This window comes from Rhopilema esculentum, chromosome 10 (genome assembly GCF_057945365.1).
Source record: "Rhopilema esculentum isolate cy_ngs chromosome 10, ASM5794536v1, whole genome shotgun sequence".
Lineage (NCBI taxonomy): Eukaryota > Metazoa > Cnidaria > Scyphozoa > Rhizostomeae > Rhizostomatidae > Rhopilema > Rhopilema esculentum.
In genome coordinates this window covers 14,304,012-14,315,981 of record NC_142824.1, presented here as the reverse complement: position 1 = coordinate 14,315,981, position 11,970 = coordinate 14,304,012, and the positions used below count along the sequence as shown (strand labels likewise).

Genomic DNA, 11,970 nt, shown 5'->3' with positions numbered 1-11,970 from the left:
AATTTACTCAACTTTTGGTTAATGAAGTTTACTCCTTGTGTTTACTCAACTTGTGTAAAGTTTAGCGAAAGTGGGAAAATGTTACTAAACTTTTTACTAATCTTCACCCAACTTTTCTGAACTGGGAGCTGTGTTGGACGCTGTTGGATTAGAGGGTCTTGAATTGGAATTTGCTTTCCGTTTGTTTCAGGGCCGCACTTCCCACTTGGCCCACGGGACCCATTAACAAATAGGGGCCCAAAGAAGTTTTAGGAAGTTAAATATGGTAACATCGGGTTTCGTTTGCACGCGTTCTTATCAGTGTGCAAATGCACAACCTTAGCGTGTGCAATCTTCAAAAATTGATTGGGATGATTTCATCCTATACCAACCTAACTTCACCAAACTTCAGTACATCTATCAAGTAATGTAAAACTATGAATTGTCTTAAATGAAATGCCAAAAACTTAATAAAATATACAACCTCTTACATCACCACTTATTTTTTAGTGGATTTGAAAGGCAGAGTTTTTGCAAGCACGCCTCCCAGAAGATCAATGTAAACATAACATAGTTTATTCAAGGCTTCAAGTACTAAAAACCTTGTTATGAGATGACATCGGACGTTAATCGAAACCTTTTTAATTACTTGGTTCGAAACCTTTTTAAGCGAAAAAAACCAGATTTTATAGGAATAGGCAACAAGGAAGAAAATATAAGGCAGTTAGAGAGCATGAGATCGTCCAATCTGCTGACAGATAAAACAAAAAACAACTGGACGATAACGATGATACAGTCAACGCAAACATTGAAACAGATTGTAAAATGTTCATTCAAGAAGCACAAAAAGCTGAAGCACTAGAAAGTATTGTACTGTGACTCCCTTACGAGCTTCTCGCTAGAAACAATTTCAGCATTTATGTCAATGTGCCGTGACCTTTCCTCAAAAGGTTGGACCAAGACGTGATCAAAATTCAGTTATTGGACTCCTTTTTTGTTAAAAACTCCAAGCCATCAAGATAAGACCCGGTATCAAGACTTTGTCCCAACAACAGGATGTGAGAGATTTTGCCCCGATCTGAAGAAAACCCATCCAACTATGTTATTTAGATAAAATTACCTCAAAGAGCTTCAAAGAGTGCATTTTCAGGCGAACTGAAAACAATCATATTTGAAAATTTTCCATCCTTTCCTTGGCAACCATGGTGTCGCCTCGGGTAGTACGAAAACGTGTTCTTGAGGACGCATATTTATCACAAAAATTGAACAAAAAATTTATTTTTTCATATACAAAGTAGAAAATATATTTGTTTGACTCATTAATTGAATCTTTGTAGCTGCATAAACAACATTTTAGCTATGATTGTCCCTTCCCACTAATGCAAATGGCGATACGATGCACTTTCTCATTGGTTCGGGGTCCTTCAGACAAATGAATAGAATAATATAGCCATAGGGGTAATTCCATATCAACTTGACACAAAAAAACTGGATTGGACACCAATGTCTCAGATTTTTCTATAGTTTTCTTCAAACTGTTCACCATGTCTTAGAACCACTACAGAAAAAATTTCAGCCTGCTATAACATCTTGTTTCTGAGATATTGCTTTTTGAATTACGATCGTTTACGCCCTTAAGAATGGTGGCAACGCCCATTTTTGATGCGGTCCATTTTCAAAAATTTGTCTCTAATTTCTTAACCAAATGACATTTTTGGGTGAAAATTTCCAGTTTGGGGTAGTTTCATGCGCAGATTTCAATTATTACATTAAAAACACAATCCTAGCTATCATTCATATTTCATTGATTAAAATAAACTTAAATACATCATATGCCGAAATTGAAAAAATGCATGTCTTTGTTTTCATATAATGTTGGGTGCGGTCAATTAACCATTTTGAAAATTTACAGAACTGTTGTCCATAGGTATAGATATATACTGAAGAAGTTATGAGATGGTAAGTTGTCCTGTTTAAGAAAAAGAAGCTTTTAAAGTTATGATATATTTCTAGGTATACAGAACAACTTGTAGTCACAACTTGAATACCTTTCTTCATCTACATTGTATTTCTATAGCAATATAAACGGATTTAAATCAACATAGATAACTACACTGAAATTATATGTCATCAATTTCTCTTTTTGAGAGAGAGAAAAGCCTATACCTGTAGAAAACATTTGATTTATTTTATATTATATAAATATATATTATCAAATGCTATAAATGCATGTAGTAAATCTGAATATTGTATATCTTTGCTAGATTTATGTCCTCAAAGAGATCCTTTATTGAAAAATTTCCCCTAATTTCCTTCAGAAGACCTTTTATTTTTTGTTAAATTTCCTATACCTTCTCATAACTGCCCACTAGTAGTTTCCCTGTAACTGTTAAAATCATTTGCTTCCTGTAACTGTTATAATCATTTGCATCTTGTTTTTGGTTTCTTTTCTTAGATAATAAAAATTTACACATTCATGCAAATATCAAAATACAGTTGTTATGAGGCCATTCTCTAACTAACCACAAAACAAAATGTATTTTGATGATTATTGAAGGGTAAATATTGGTCAACAGCTTGGCAGACATTGCTGGGGTACCATAAAAGCCAGACTCCAATACCCATGACCTAGACACTAACAACAAAAAGGACCCTCAACACCAGAAGGTTTTCAATTTCCATATAATAGTAGTTGATCACAGTTGGTTGTGAGCATCCTACAATCCCGATTTAATCTGTTATAAGTAATTTATCAATCTAGATCCTTTTGTTGTTGGTCCTCAAGGGTCCTGTAACGAAGGATCTAGAGTCTGGTTTTTACGGTATGCAGACAGGCATGATTTGTAGTGTATGATGTTATGTGATGACTTATATTGTGGAGGTGCTTCCAAATCAACCCATGTGATGTGATGTAAGGCATGATGAGATAATATTTATTTTGAGACATGTGTACTCATGGGCAGATTTATCAGTTAGGAGTCAGTTTTGGTTTAGGTTGCAGGTGAAAACACAATTTAAGAAAATAAGTATGTTGGTTAAAATTTTGGAGAGCTGTTCTCTTGGTAATCTGTTGGGGAGGTATGTCACAAACTAAGTTTTTCAAAGAAGTCTGGTTTAAAATTTCTTGCAGAATGAAGCAGTGACGAGAAATATCTTGTAATATGGAGAACAGGCTTAGAAGACAGTATAGGCAGCACAATATGTTATCATCACGAGCACACAGTTCTTAAGAGGTATGCAAGTACAAAAACAAAATTTTGCAATCCGTTCAAAAAAGAAAAACACACTGCCAGAGGCTCCTTGAGAGAGATTAGCTTGGAAACTGCAAAAGAAATGAAAATTTTAGGAATCAATGTTACTCCCGGAGACAAATTATGTCGTGCATGCAGGATCGAAACTGACAAGCACAAAGAGTAGCTCCCTGCAGGCTCATATTCTTCCAGTAAAGTAGACCACGATGATATCAATGAGCAAATGGAATTGGAAATAAGTGTTGAAGACAGTAGAGAATTTCTGAGCAAGTTACATGCTATTGGTCTATAATTTCCAAGGAAATCGAACGAAATACCAATGATTCAGATATCATGGTAGATCTGACGAAGGAGAAAATTGAAGTATCATCTCGGAAAGTCAAGATACAGATTTTAACGATGACACCTTTGTCATGGACAGTAAGAAAAACTGCTATCTTCTTTGGAGTCTCAAACTACATGGTCCTCCAAGCATTCAAACTGCGTAAAGAGCATGGTATCTTTGCAAGCCCAGAGCATAAGAAAGGACATGCATTATCAGATGATGTTGTGCTCCTTGTTACAGATTTCTATTGTGATGATGAGAATAGCAGGCTACTTCCAGGGAAAAAGGATTATGTTAGCATTGGAAGGAATCAACATATGCAGAAGAGGTTAATCCTTTCGAATCTAAAGGAGCTCTATTCATCATTCAAAAAGCATTCAATGATATCAAAATTGGCTTTTCTAAATTTTGCATGCTAAGGCCAAAATGGTGTGTAACTGTTGGGGCTTCTGGTACATATTCTGTTTGTGTCTGCACTTCCCATTAGAATATTACGTTGGCGCTCAATGCAATAAAGCTAGACAAGGATTACCATCACCTGTTGGAATTGATTGTTTGTAGCAGAGATAAGAAAGAATGTATGATCCATCTTTGCCCTAACTGCCCTGAATTTGAACCCCTGAAGAACTACCTTAGAGAACAACTGAATGCGAGACCCAGTGACCAAGATGAAACGAGTGCAGATGCAAATGAAGTAGATAATATCTTCGCCGAGGAAGAGGATTACAGTATAACATTCAATCAATGGACTAGCACAGACAGGGCAAAGCTGATTAAACAAACAGTACCACTTTCAGACTTCATAGAGCTTGTGGCTGAGAAGTTAGACAAGATCACTGTTCATTGGTTCATAGCTCGCACCCAAGGGAAACAGTGTAAGGAAGACTTGAAAGAAAGCGAAGTCATTGTCCTTGTTGATTTCGCTGAAAATTATAAGTTTCTTGTACAGGATGAAATACAGGGATATCACTGGAACAAATCACAATGTACCTTACATCCAGCTGTTGTGTACACAAAGAAGAATGGTCAGTTGGAGGATCACTCCATATGCTTCATATCAGATAATCTAAATCACAACGTAGATATGGTGTACCAAATTTTGAAAGAAACTTCAAAGCACATAATTGAAAGCATCAATCCTCAAGTGAAATCTGTCAACTACTTCTCTACAAGTCACGACAAGTCATGGCAAGTCAACATGTGATGGTGTTGGGAGCACAGTTAAAAGAATAACATCATGAGCAAGTTTGCAACTACCATTTGATAACCAAATTCTAAGTGCAGTTGAAATGTTTAAGTTCTGCAAAGAGGAAATCAAAGGAATCAACTTCAAATTCATACCAAAGGAAACAATGGAAGTAACAAGGGCAAACCTCAAGACAAGATTTTTGAATGCAAAGACAGTACCTGGTACTAGGAGCTACCATCATTTCGGTCCCTTGTCCAGTTCGTGCATTGGTGCAAAAAGAACGTCAATTGATGAAAAATAAGCCTTAAAATTTGATTTTGCATTGGAAGTAGAGCAAATTTGCACTAGCTTCTCACTAAATTCTTTTACAATCTGTCTGTATGACAAGGAATACTGGATTGGGCTGGTAGAGGAAATTGATTCAGCTCAAAAAGACATCAAAGTAAAGTTTATGCATCCGAAATGCCCAGCAAGGTCGTATTCCTGGCCAATGAGGGATGATGTATGTTGGGTACCAGAGGAAGACATACTTTCCACAATTAATGCCCCAACAACAGCAACTGGAAGGCAGTACAAACTACTTGCAGTTGATGAGGAAATCTTTACCAAAATATTTATGAAATACCATTGATAAGGACATAATTTCGTAGAGCAAAATTAAAATGGATTCTATTACCTGTCTTATTTTCTTGATAAGCTTGATTATCAAGAAAACATTTTGAAGCAAAATAACATCTAGATCCACTTATATTGCTATAACAATACAATGTAGAGTAGAAGGGTATTCAAGTTGTGACTACAAGTTGTTCTGTATACCTAGAAATATATCATAACTTTGAAAGCTTCTTTTTCTTAAACAGGACAACTTACCATCTCATAACTCCTTCAGTATATATCTATACCTATGGACAACAGTTCTGTAAATTTTCAAAATGGTTAATTGACTGCACCCAACATTATATACAAACAAAGACATGCAATTTTTCAATTTCCGCATATGATGTATTTAAGTTTATTTTAATCAATGAAATATGAATGATAGCTAGGATTGTGTTTTTAATGTAATAATTGAAATCTGCGCATGAAACTACCCCAAACTGGAAATTTTCACCCAAAAATGTCATTTGGTTAAGAAATTAGAGACAAATTTTTGAAAATGGACCGCATCAAAAATGGGCGTTGCCACCATTCTTAAGGGCGTAAACGATCGTAATTCAAAAAGCAATATCTCAGAAACAAGATGTTATAGCAGGCTGAAATTTTTTCTGTAGTGGTTCTAAGACATGGTGAACAGTTTGAAGAAAACTATAGAAAAATCTGAGACATTGGTGTCAGGGCTGTTTGAAATGATATGGAATTACCCATAGGTAAAATCAATTTTAACTCCTCTCACCATCAAATACAAATAACCAATGTGTATAAATTATTTTAAAACTATTAGAACGTGTACTGTATCAGCTACATCTCATCGGCTGATTGTGTGATTGCGTGCTGTCCAGGTCAGGGGTCAAGGCGAATGACGCAAGCATAGTAAAAGGACGCAAGCTTGTATTTTCTATTGGCACAAGCTGCTGCTGACGTGGGGGCCTTTTGTTTACTTGCTGGGTGAAGTTTCTGCATTTCTTTACCCCTCAAAACTTTATCGAAACATCCTAAAAGGAATTGTTTCACAATAAAAAGCAACCCTTCTACCCATGATCATCATCAAAGCAATAGGGTTTCAAAAATTCGCCTAATTTGATTAGAATATGCTTGTTGTATACCTATTAATCCCCCGTCTCGATATTGCTAGTGACGACGTAAGGGGATTGTACATAAAGTAATGACGCTGGCTAGACTTGAGCAGGTTTCTTGATAAATATACCATGGATCTTTGATCGGTTTCAGTTCGAAATGGATTCTGAGATAGTATACAAGTTGGGTGCAAGCACTGTGCTATGGGTTCAGACCCATTTGCAGTTTCTAGAGTCGTTTCTTTTGTGGTGCTCACGAGCAGGAGACCCACGCAACAGCTTCCTTGTTTATTTTCCAATTTGCTATGCATTTAGAAGAGATTTTGGAGTACAATGTCTGTGGATTTCGTCTTTGACAGAGTGGACCAATGCCCTCTTAAAGTGGCAAGTTTTTAACTTTTTTACCTTTTTTGTTCTGATATTTTCTTACTTTTAAAGGCTACCCCCATTACCCGTTATACGCCCACTTTTTTTAGAATAAGAAATCCTCTGTAAGAAATTAATAGGCCCTAATAGGCTCGTATTTTGTAAAAATAAGACATTTTTGTATAATACCTCAATAGCAAAAATATCAAGAAAATGTTTGATGTTGTGTTATGACACTCTTCATATTTGATTTGATTTCTTGCGAAAAAGATAAAGGTTTGAAACAGTAATCATAAAAATCGCGAGAAGTATATGGTGAAAAATGATATCTAGGCTAAACTTCCGGTCCTTAAACGGAATCTAAAGTAAACAATTTTCTTACAAATAATTTTGAGATATATTTGAAAACAAGGCTGTAAATTGAACTGGTGTATTTGAAAGATGTTCTTTTCATTTCTCATTTTCTCTGTGCATTTTCCTTAGGCAAATCCTAAAAACTTGACCCAACTCCATAGGTTAACTTCTTGGTTAATAAATTTGACCTAACTCCATAGGTTGACTTCTTGCTTAACAAATTTGACCTAACTTCCGGTCCTTAAATCTGACCTAATTTGTTCTATAGGTTATTCAATGATGACAGGCCCTACTGGTGGGTAAAAGAGAAAAAGTTTGAAAATCCGAACAATGAATTGAAACAATTTTCAGTAACTTGCGAGACAGGCCCAGGTATAAATATCTTATGATGCAATATTTTTCTTCAATAATTTCTTTAAAACCAACTGGTAGTGTATGTATTAAGAAAAGTAAGGTTTGCAAAAGGCCGGTATTGAATTTTTGACCACTCATTGCTAGGCTGGGGTGATCTGGGTATTTAAGGGGGTGGGAGGGATGTAAATACAAAGGATTTACAATAAAAAAACAATGACGTCGTCGTGTGCATTGTTAATTTTTTTCAATACGTTATTTATACATATTATATTTAATAATAATCAAAAGTAAATGGCGTGTCCAGAAAATTTACCAATTACTTACTTCATCGTAATTAAGGGTGTCAGTGGAGTGGCTGTGTCACACTTAACATTTACTATCGTTAGAAAATTTGACCTCTCTTGGTCCATTGTTTATCGCAACTTGTTTTTTATCGACTTGAGTTTTGAAGCGGTGCACTCACATTTTTTTGCAGATGGTATCAAGGTCGAGATGGCCTAAGACATTACTTTTTAGCTTTCTGGAACCGTTAAATGAAAATTATCCAATATTTGCCTCTTTTTCTAGGATTTCCTTCTGGTCATGTGATGTCTGTAACAGCTGTTGGACTTCACATTGCACTTGAATTAGATAAATTGATTGATCATGCGCCTCATCTGAGTTTGCGATTGAAAACACTCTTCAAGTTTCTTGTTTATGCCACGTATTTCTTCATGATATTGTCCGTGGCTCTCTCAAGAGTATACGTTTCAACACATTTTCCTCATCAAGTTTTTGTAGCGGCTTTCATCGGAACCGCAGTAACACTTGCTGTTCATAATGTTTCATGGTATCTAGATCTTTCGAGTGGTCTTGTGTGCTCTGTTTCGTCGAATACAATGCTTATCATCGCTATCGTATTCCACAAAGCTATTATTTTATCAGGCTATGATCCATCTTCTACCGTTTGCTTGGCAAAAAAATGGAGCCGTAGAAAAAGCTGGGTTCATTTAGACACAACACCCTTCTTCGCAATAATAAGGGACTGTGGTACACTCTTTGGGCTGGGGATGTCAACATTCCTTGATAGCAGGTCAGCTGAGTCATTCTCCGGTTTCAGTTTATTGCTGACACTAATTTTTGACTTCATTTTTGTTAAATCAGTCGAGAGCATTAATATATTTCACGAACAGGTTATGTTATTCTATCTTCGTGCATACCTAAAATTTGCTTTGCTCCCTATAATCATAACAGTTTTGACACCATATGTACTAGAAAGTTTCGAAATGACGTTACAATATGCTTTATATTAAAGATTCTTTATTGTAAATAAATATTACTGTGATTTCTAAATTGTGATTTAACTATTTTTAGGTTTCTGTTCTTATATTTATACTTACAAATAACAACCTGTTTTTTCATTCAGATTTTCTGAGATTTAATTAATCTTTCAATATTGAGACTTTAGAATTTTGGACAAGTAGAAGGGTTTGTACTCAAACCTTGACACATGCAGTTTTTGATAAGGTTCATAATATTTAATTGATTCTTTTTTAAAGTAAGTTAGTTCATGGTATTATTCCCAATAGTGAAAAAGCAAAAATAACAGGAAAATCAATTGAGGCGCTCCATACCCCTTTCAAAATACTTTAACACAGAAATATCTTTTTTATTATTGTAGTATCTTTTTGCGCCTTATGCCTGTATATTGAATTAATGTAAATATTACATTGGTATATTGTAAAATACACTCATTTTTTATAAGAAACTGGCTAAAAGAAACGAGTACTGGACAGTCAGAAAAAATTAAGAAACTTCAGTACTCGAAGCGAAAAATTAAAAAACTATTAAATCGTGATAAAACTGAGAACAACGAAATTTTGTAAAATCCAAGAACAAGATTGCCCTGTTGGCCTAAAACTTTAGACACAAGGGATAAAAATATACTTCCCACATCTATATACGGCATCAGAACGGAAGCGAATCTCTTGACGTGATAAAAAAGGTCACGAACATTTCATAACATCATTCATGAGATCATAATTAAGAAACTCTTAAGAAACAATGAGTATTGAAATTTCCAGAACATTAAGAAACTGGAGTACTCAAACTTTGTTTCTTATAAAAGAGATTAGTGTATTTGGTAAGTTTCCTGTTGAATATCTTAGATGTTTATTTACATCAAAAAAGAATAGGATTCAGTTGCAGAATAGGATTAGGATTCACAACTGCTTAATTGCATTTAGAATAAAAACAACGTTACGATTTTCAGATGAAATTTATTCACATAAGCTTGCTATTCTGCTACAAACACAACCACAACTATATCTTACTTGAAAATTTTCCAGGCCAAGTTCCGGCAAAATGAGATGAGGTGCTGGTTTCATGCCTCTATACCATAACGCTGTCAAATATAAATTTTACCCACTACTTTTTAACTCGAAAGTTTCACTGATCACTAATTCATATTTTCACTCCTTTTTTGATTTCCTAAATGCCCATCTGCACCGCATTAATTGACGTATAGCCTGAAATTGTTGCTTGTACTAAAAAGGCAGAATCTTTTGCAATGAACTTATGAGGAACTCGTGGTCAAGACATCCGTTGCCCATTCCGATTTAGTTCGTATAAGTCTATTTTCTGCCTTGTGATTGAAATATCGTACTGAAGTAAAAAAATACATAAAATTGACAATTGATTTCAGCGTGGTAACTTTTTCAGAGTGTCACGTTGGTGAATTTACATCTCAGATAACAACAAGTTTGACTCTGATAATTAAGAATTGTTACATCTTTCTCTGTCCTCTTCATAAATATTCATGTTAAATTTGTGCAAGTTTGACAATTAAATCTCTAAAAAAGTTGCGCAGCAAATGATTCACGCAGCTATATCTATCGAAAAAACTATCAAGAATATCTCACTGATATTAAACAGGGAACTCCATCTAGAAGGAAAACATCTTTGATCTCGCACTTCGTTTAAAGTCAAGGATAACCAACAAAATCAATATATTGATCGTAGAGAAACCAAGATGACAAATTTTTACCTAAAAGCTAAATTTTTATTTTAAAATGGTAAGAGCATTCAAAATTCACCAAGCAGTGGCTACCTTTTTAGCAATGTTCACTTCACTCTGGCCTTTATAATGATCAAGAACAATTAACTGATCAAAATCCCAAATGCAAAAATATTTTTCTTGATATTGCTTTAAACTGAACCATATTATTGTTACATCATATCGTGAATCTCACATCAGAGCTTTTCAAACGTTTTAAACCAAAGACTCTCGTTGAGTCATCCTTCATAAGAAAATCGGAAGAAACAATAAATAACAATAGTGAATTTTGAGAACAGAAGTTTAAGAAGTAAAAATATCGATCAAATACCCTAAAGAGAGAGATAGTAGAAGTTAATTAGAAGAATTTTGAAGGAAGAGGAAAACTGTTTTGTCTATGGTTTGTGATGCTGGATTCAAGATTATTCGCCGCACACGCGTTTTATTAAAGTTCAATGAACTAACCTGGTTTCAAATTGTAAAGCATATTTCCCCAAGATGACGAGTAGCTACCGCTACCAACTTTATGCTGAACTCTTATGTAATCGTTTCCGTTATGATCTGCCATAAATGCTTTGATCGGATAAAAAGTGCTTGACGACAACTGGCCTGGGTCCATTTCTACCGAGCTCGGATTCGAATGGCTAACAATGAAAAAAATATATGCTTTCTGTATTTGTAAAAAGATTGTAAAACGTTACAATACAATGAGACTGTATTTAGCCAACATCGGTTGAGATACGTGCGAAACGATCATTGCCTGTGCTTTGATCACAACGAAACCACCCAGATGGTCTAGATGATCTCTTGAAGTTCTAAGTCATTCCTGGACCCTTTTCTTGAATTTTAAAATTCACATCACACCGTCCCCTACCAAATATCCCCATCCTAGAGGTAGGAGATACAAATGTTGCTACATTAGCGACCTTGTTTCTATGTGATGATGCTGAGTGAAGAAGCTTTTGTCATCGCTATTAAGCAGAACATTTTTACTTGAAGCTTTGTCTCTGAGCAACCTCATAGATTTACTCCCCTGAACATCTAGCCTTGCAATCGCATAGAAGCCCAATGGCAAATTAAAGGCTTAAACTGAAGGGTTATCAACAAATCGAGCTAGAGAGGGAATAAATGATAATATTAAATAATATAAAAGAATCAAATTTCTACCAAAAAATTTCTAAATGATGTGAATTAATAAGAATTCTTTACCGCAATTGTTCACAATTTGTATTAAACAAATCATAGAGGCCCGTACAAAAATAGCAAAGACAGAATGTAAGACCTCATTGCTTTAATATCTTGACCAAAACAAAGACTAGAGTGTAAAAAATTGTCAAACGTCAAAAAATAAAGCATTTATTACATCAAAAAATGTTTTTAAAAGT

At 34.9% G+C, this 11,970-nt stretch overlaps 1 protein-coding gene across 1 annotated transcript; it reads left to right on the top strand.

The window, feature by feature from the left end:
- Nucleotides 1-6,536: 6,536 nt before the first annotated feature.
- Nucleotides 6,537-11,563, top strand: LOC135690738 (glucose-6-phosphatase 2). Its single transcript, XM_065208387.2, has 3 exons — nt 6,537-6,861; nt 7,466-7,569; nt 8,119-11,563. Exons 1-3 carry the CDS (start codon nt 6,638-6,640, stop codon nt 8,841-8,843), a joined length of 1,053 nt encoding a protein of 350 aa, XP_065064459.2. The 5' UTR covers nt 6,537-6,637; the 3' UTR covers nt 8,844-11,563.
- Nucleotides 11,564-11,970: the final 407 nt, after the last annotated feature.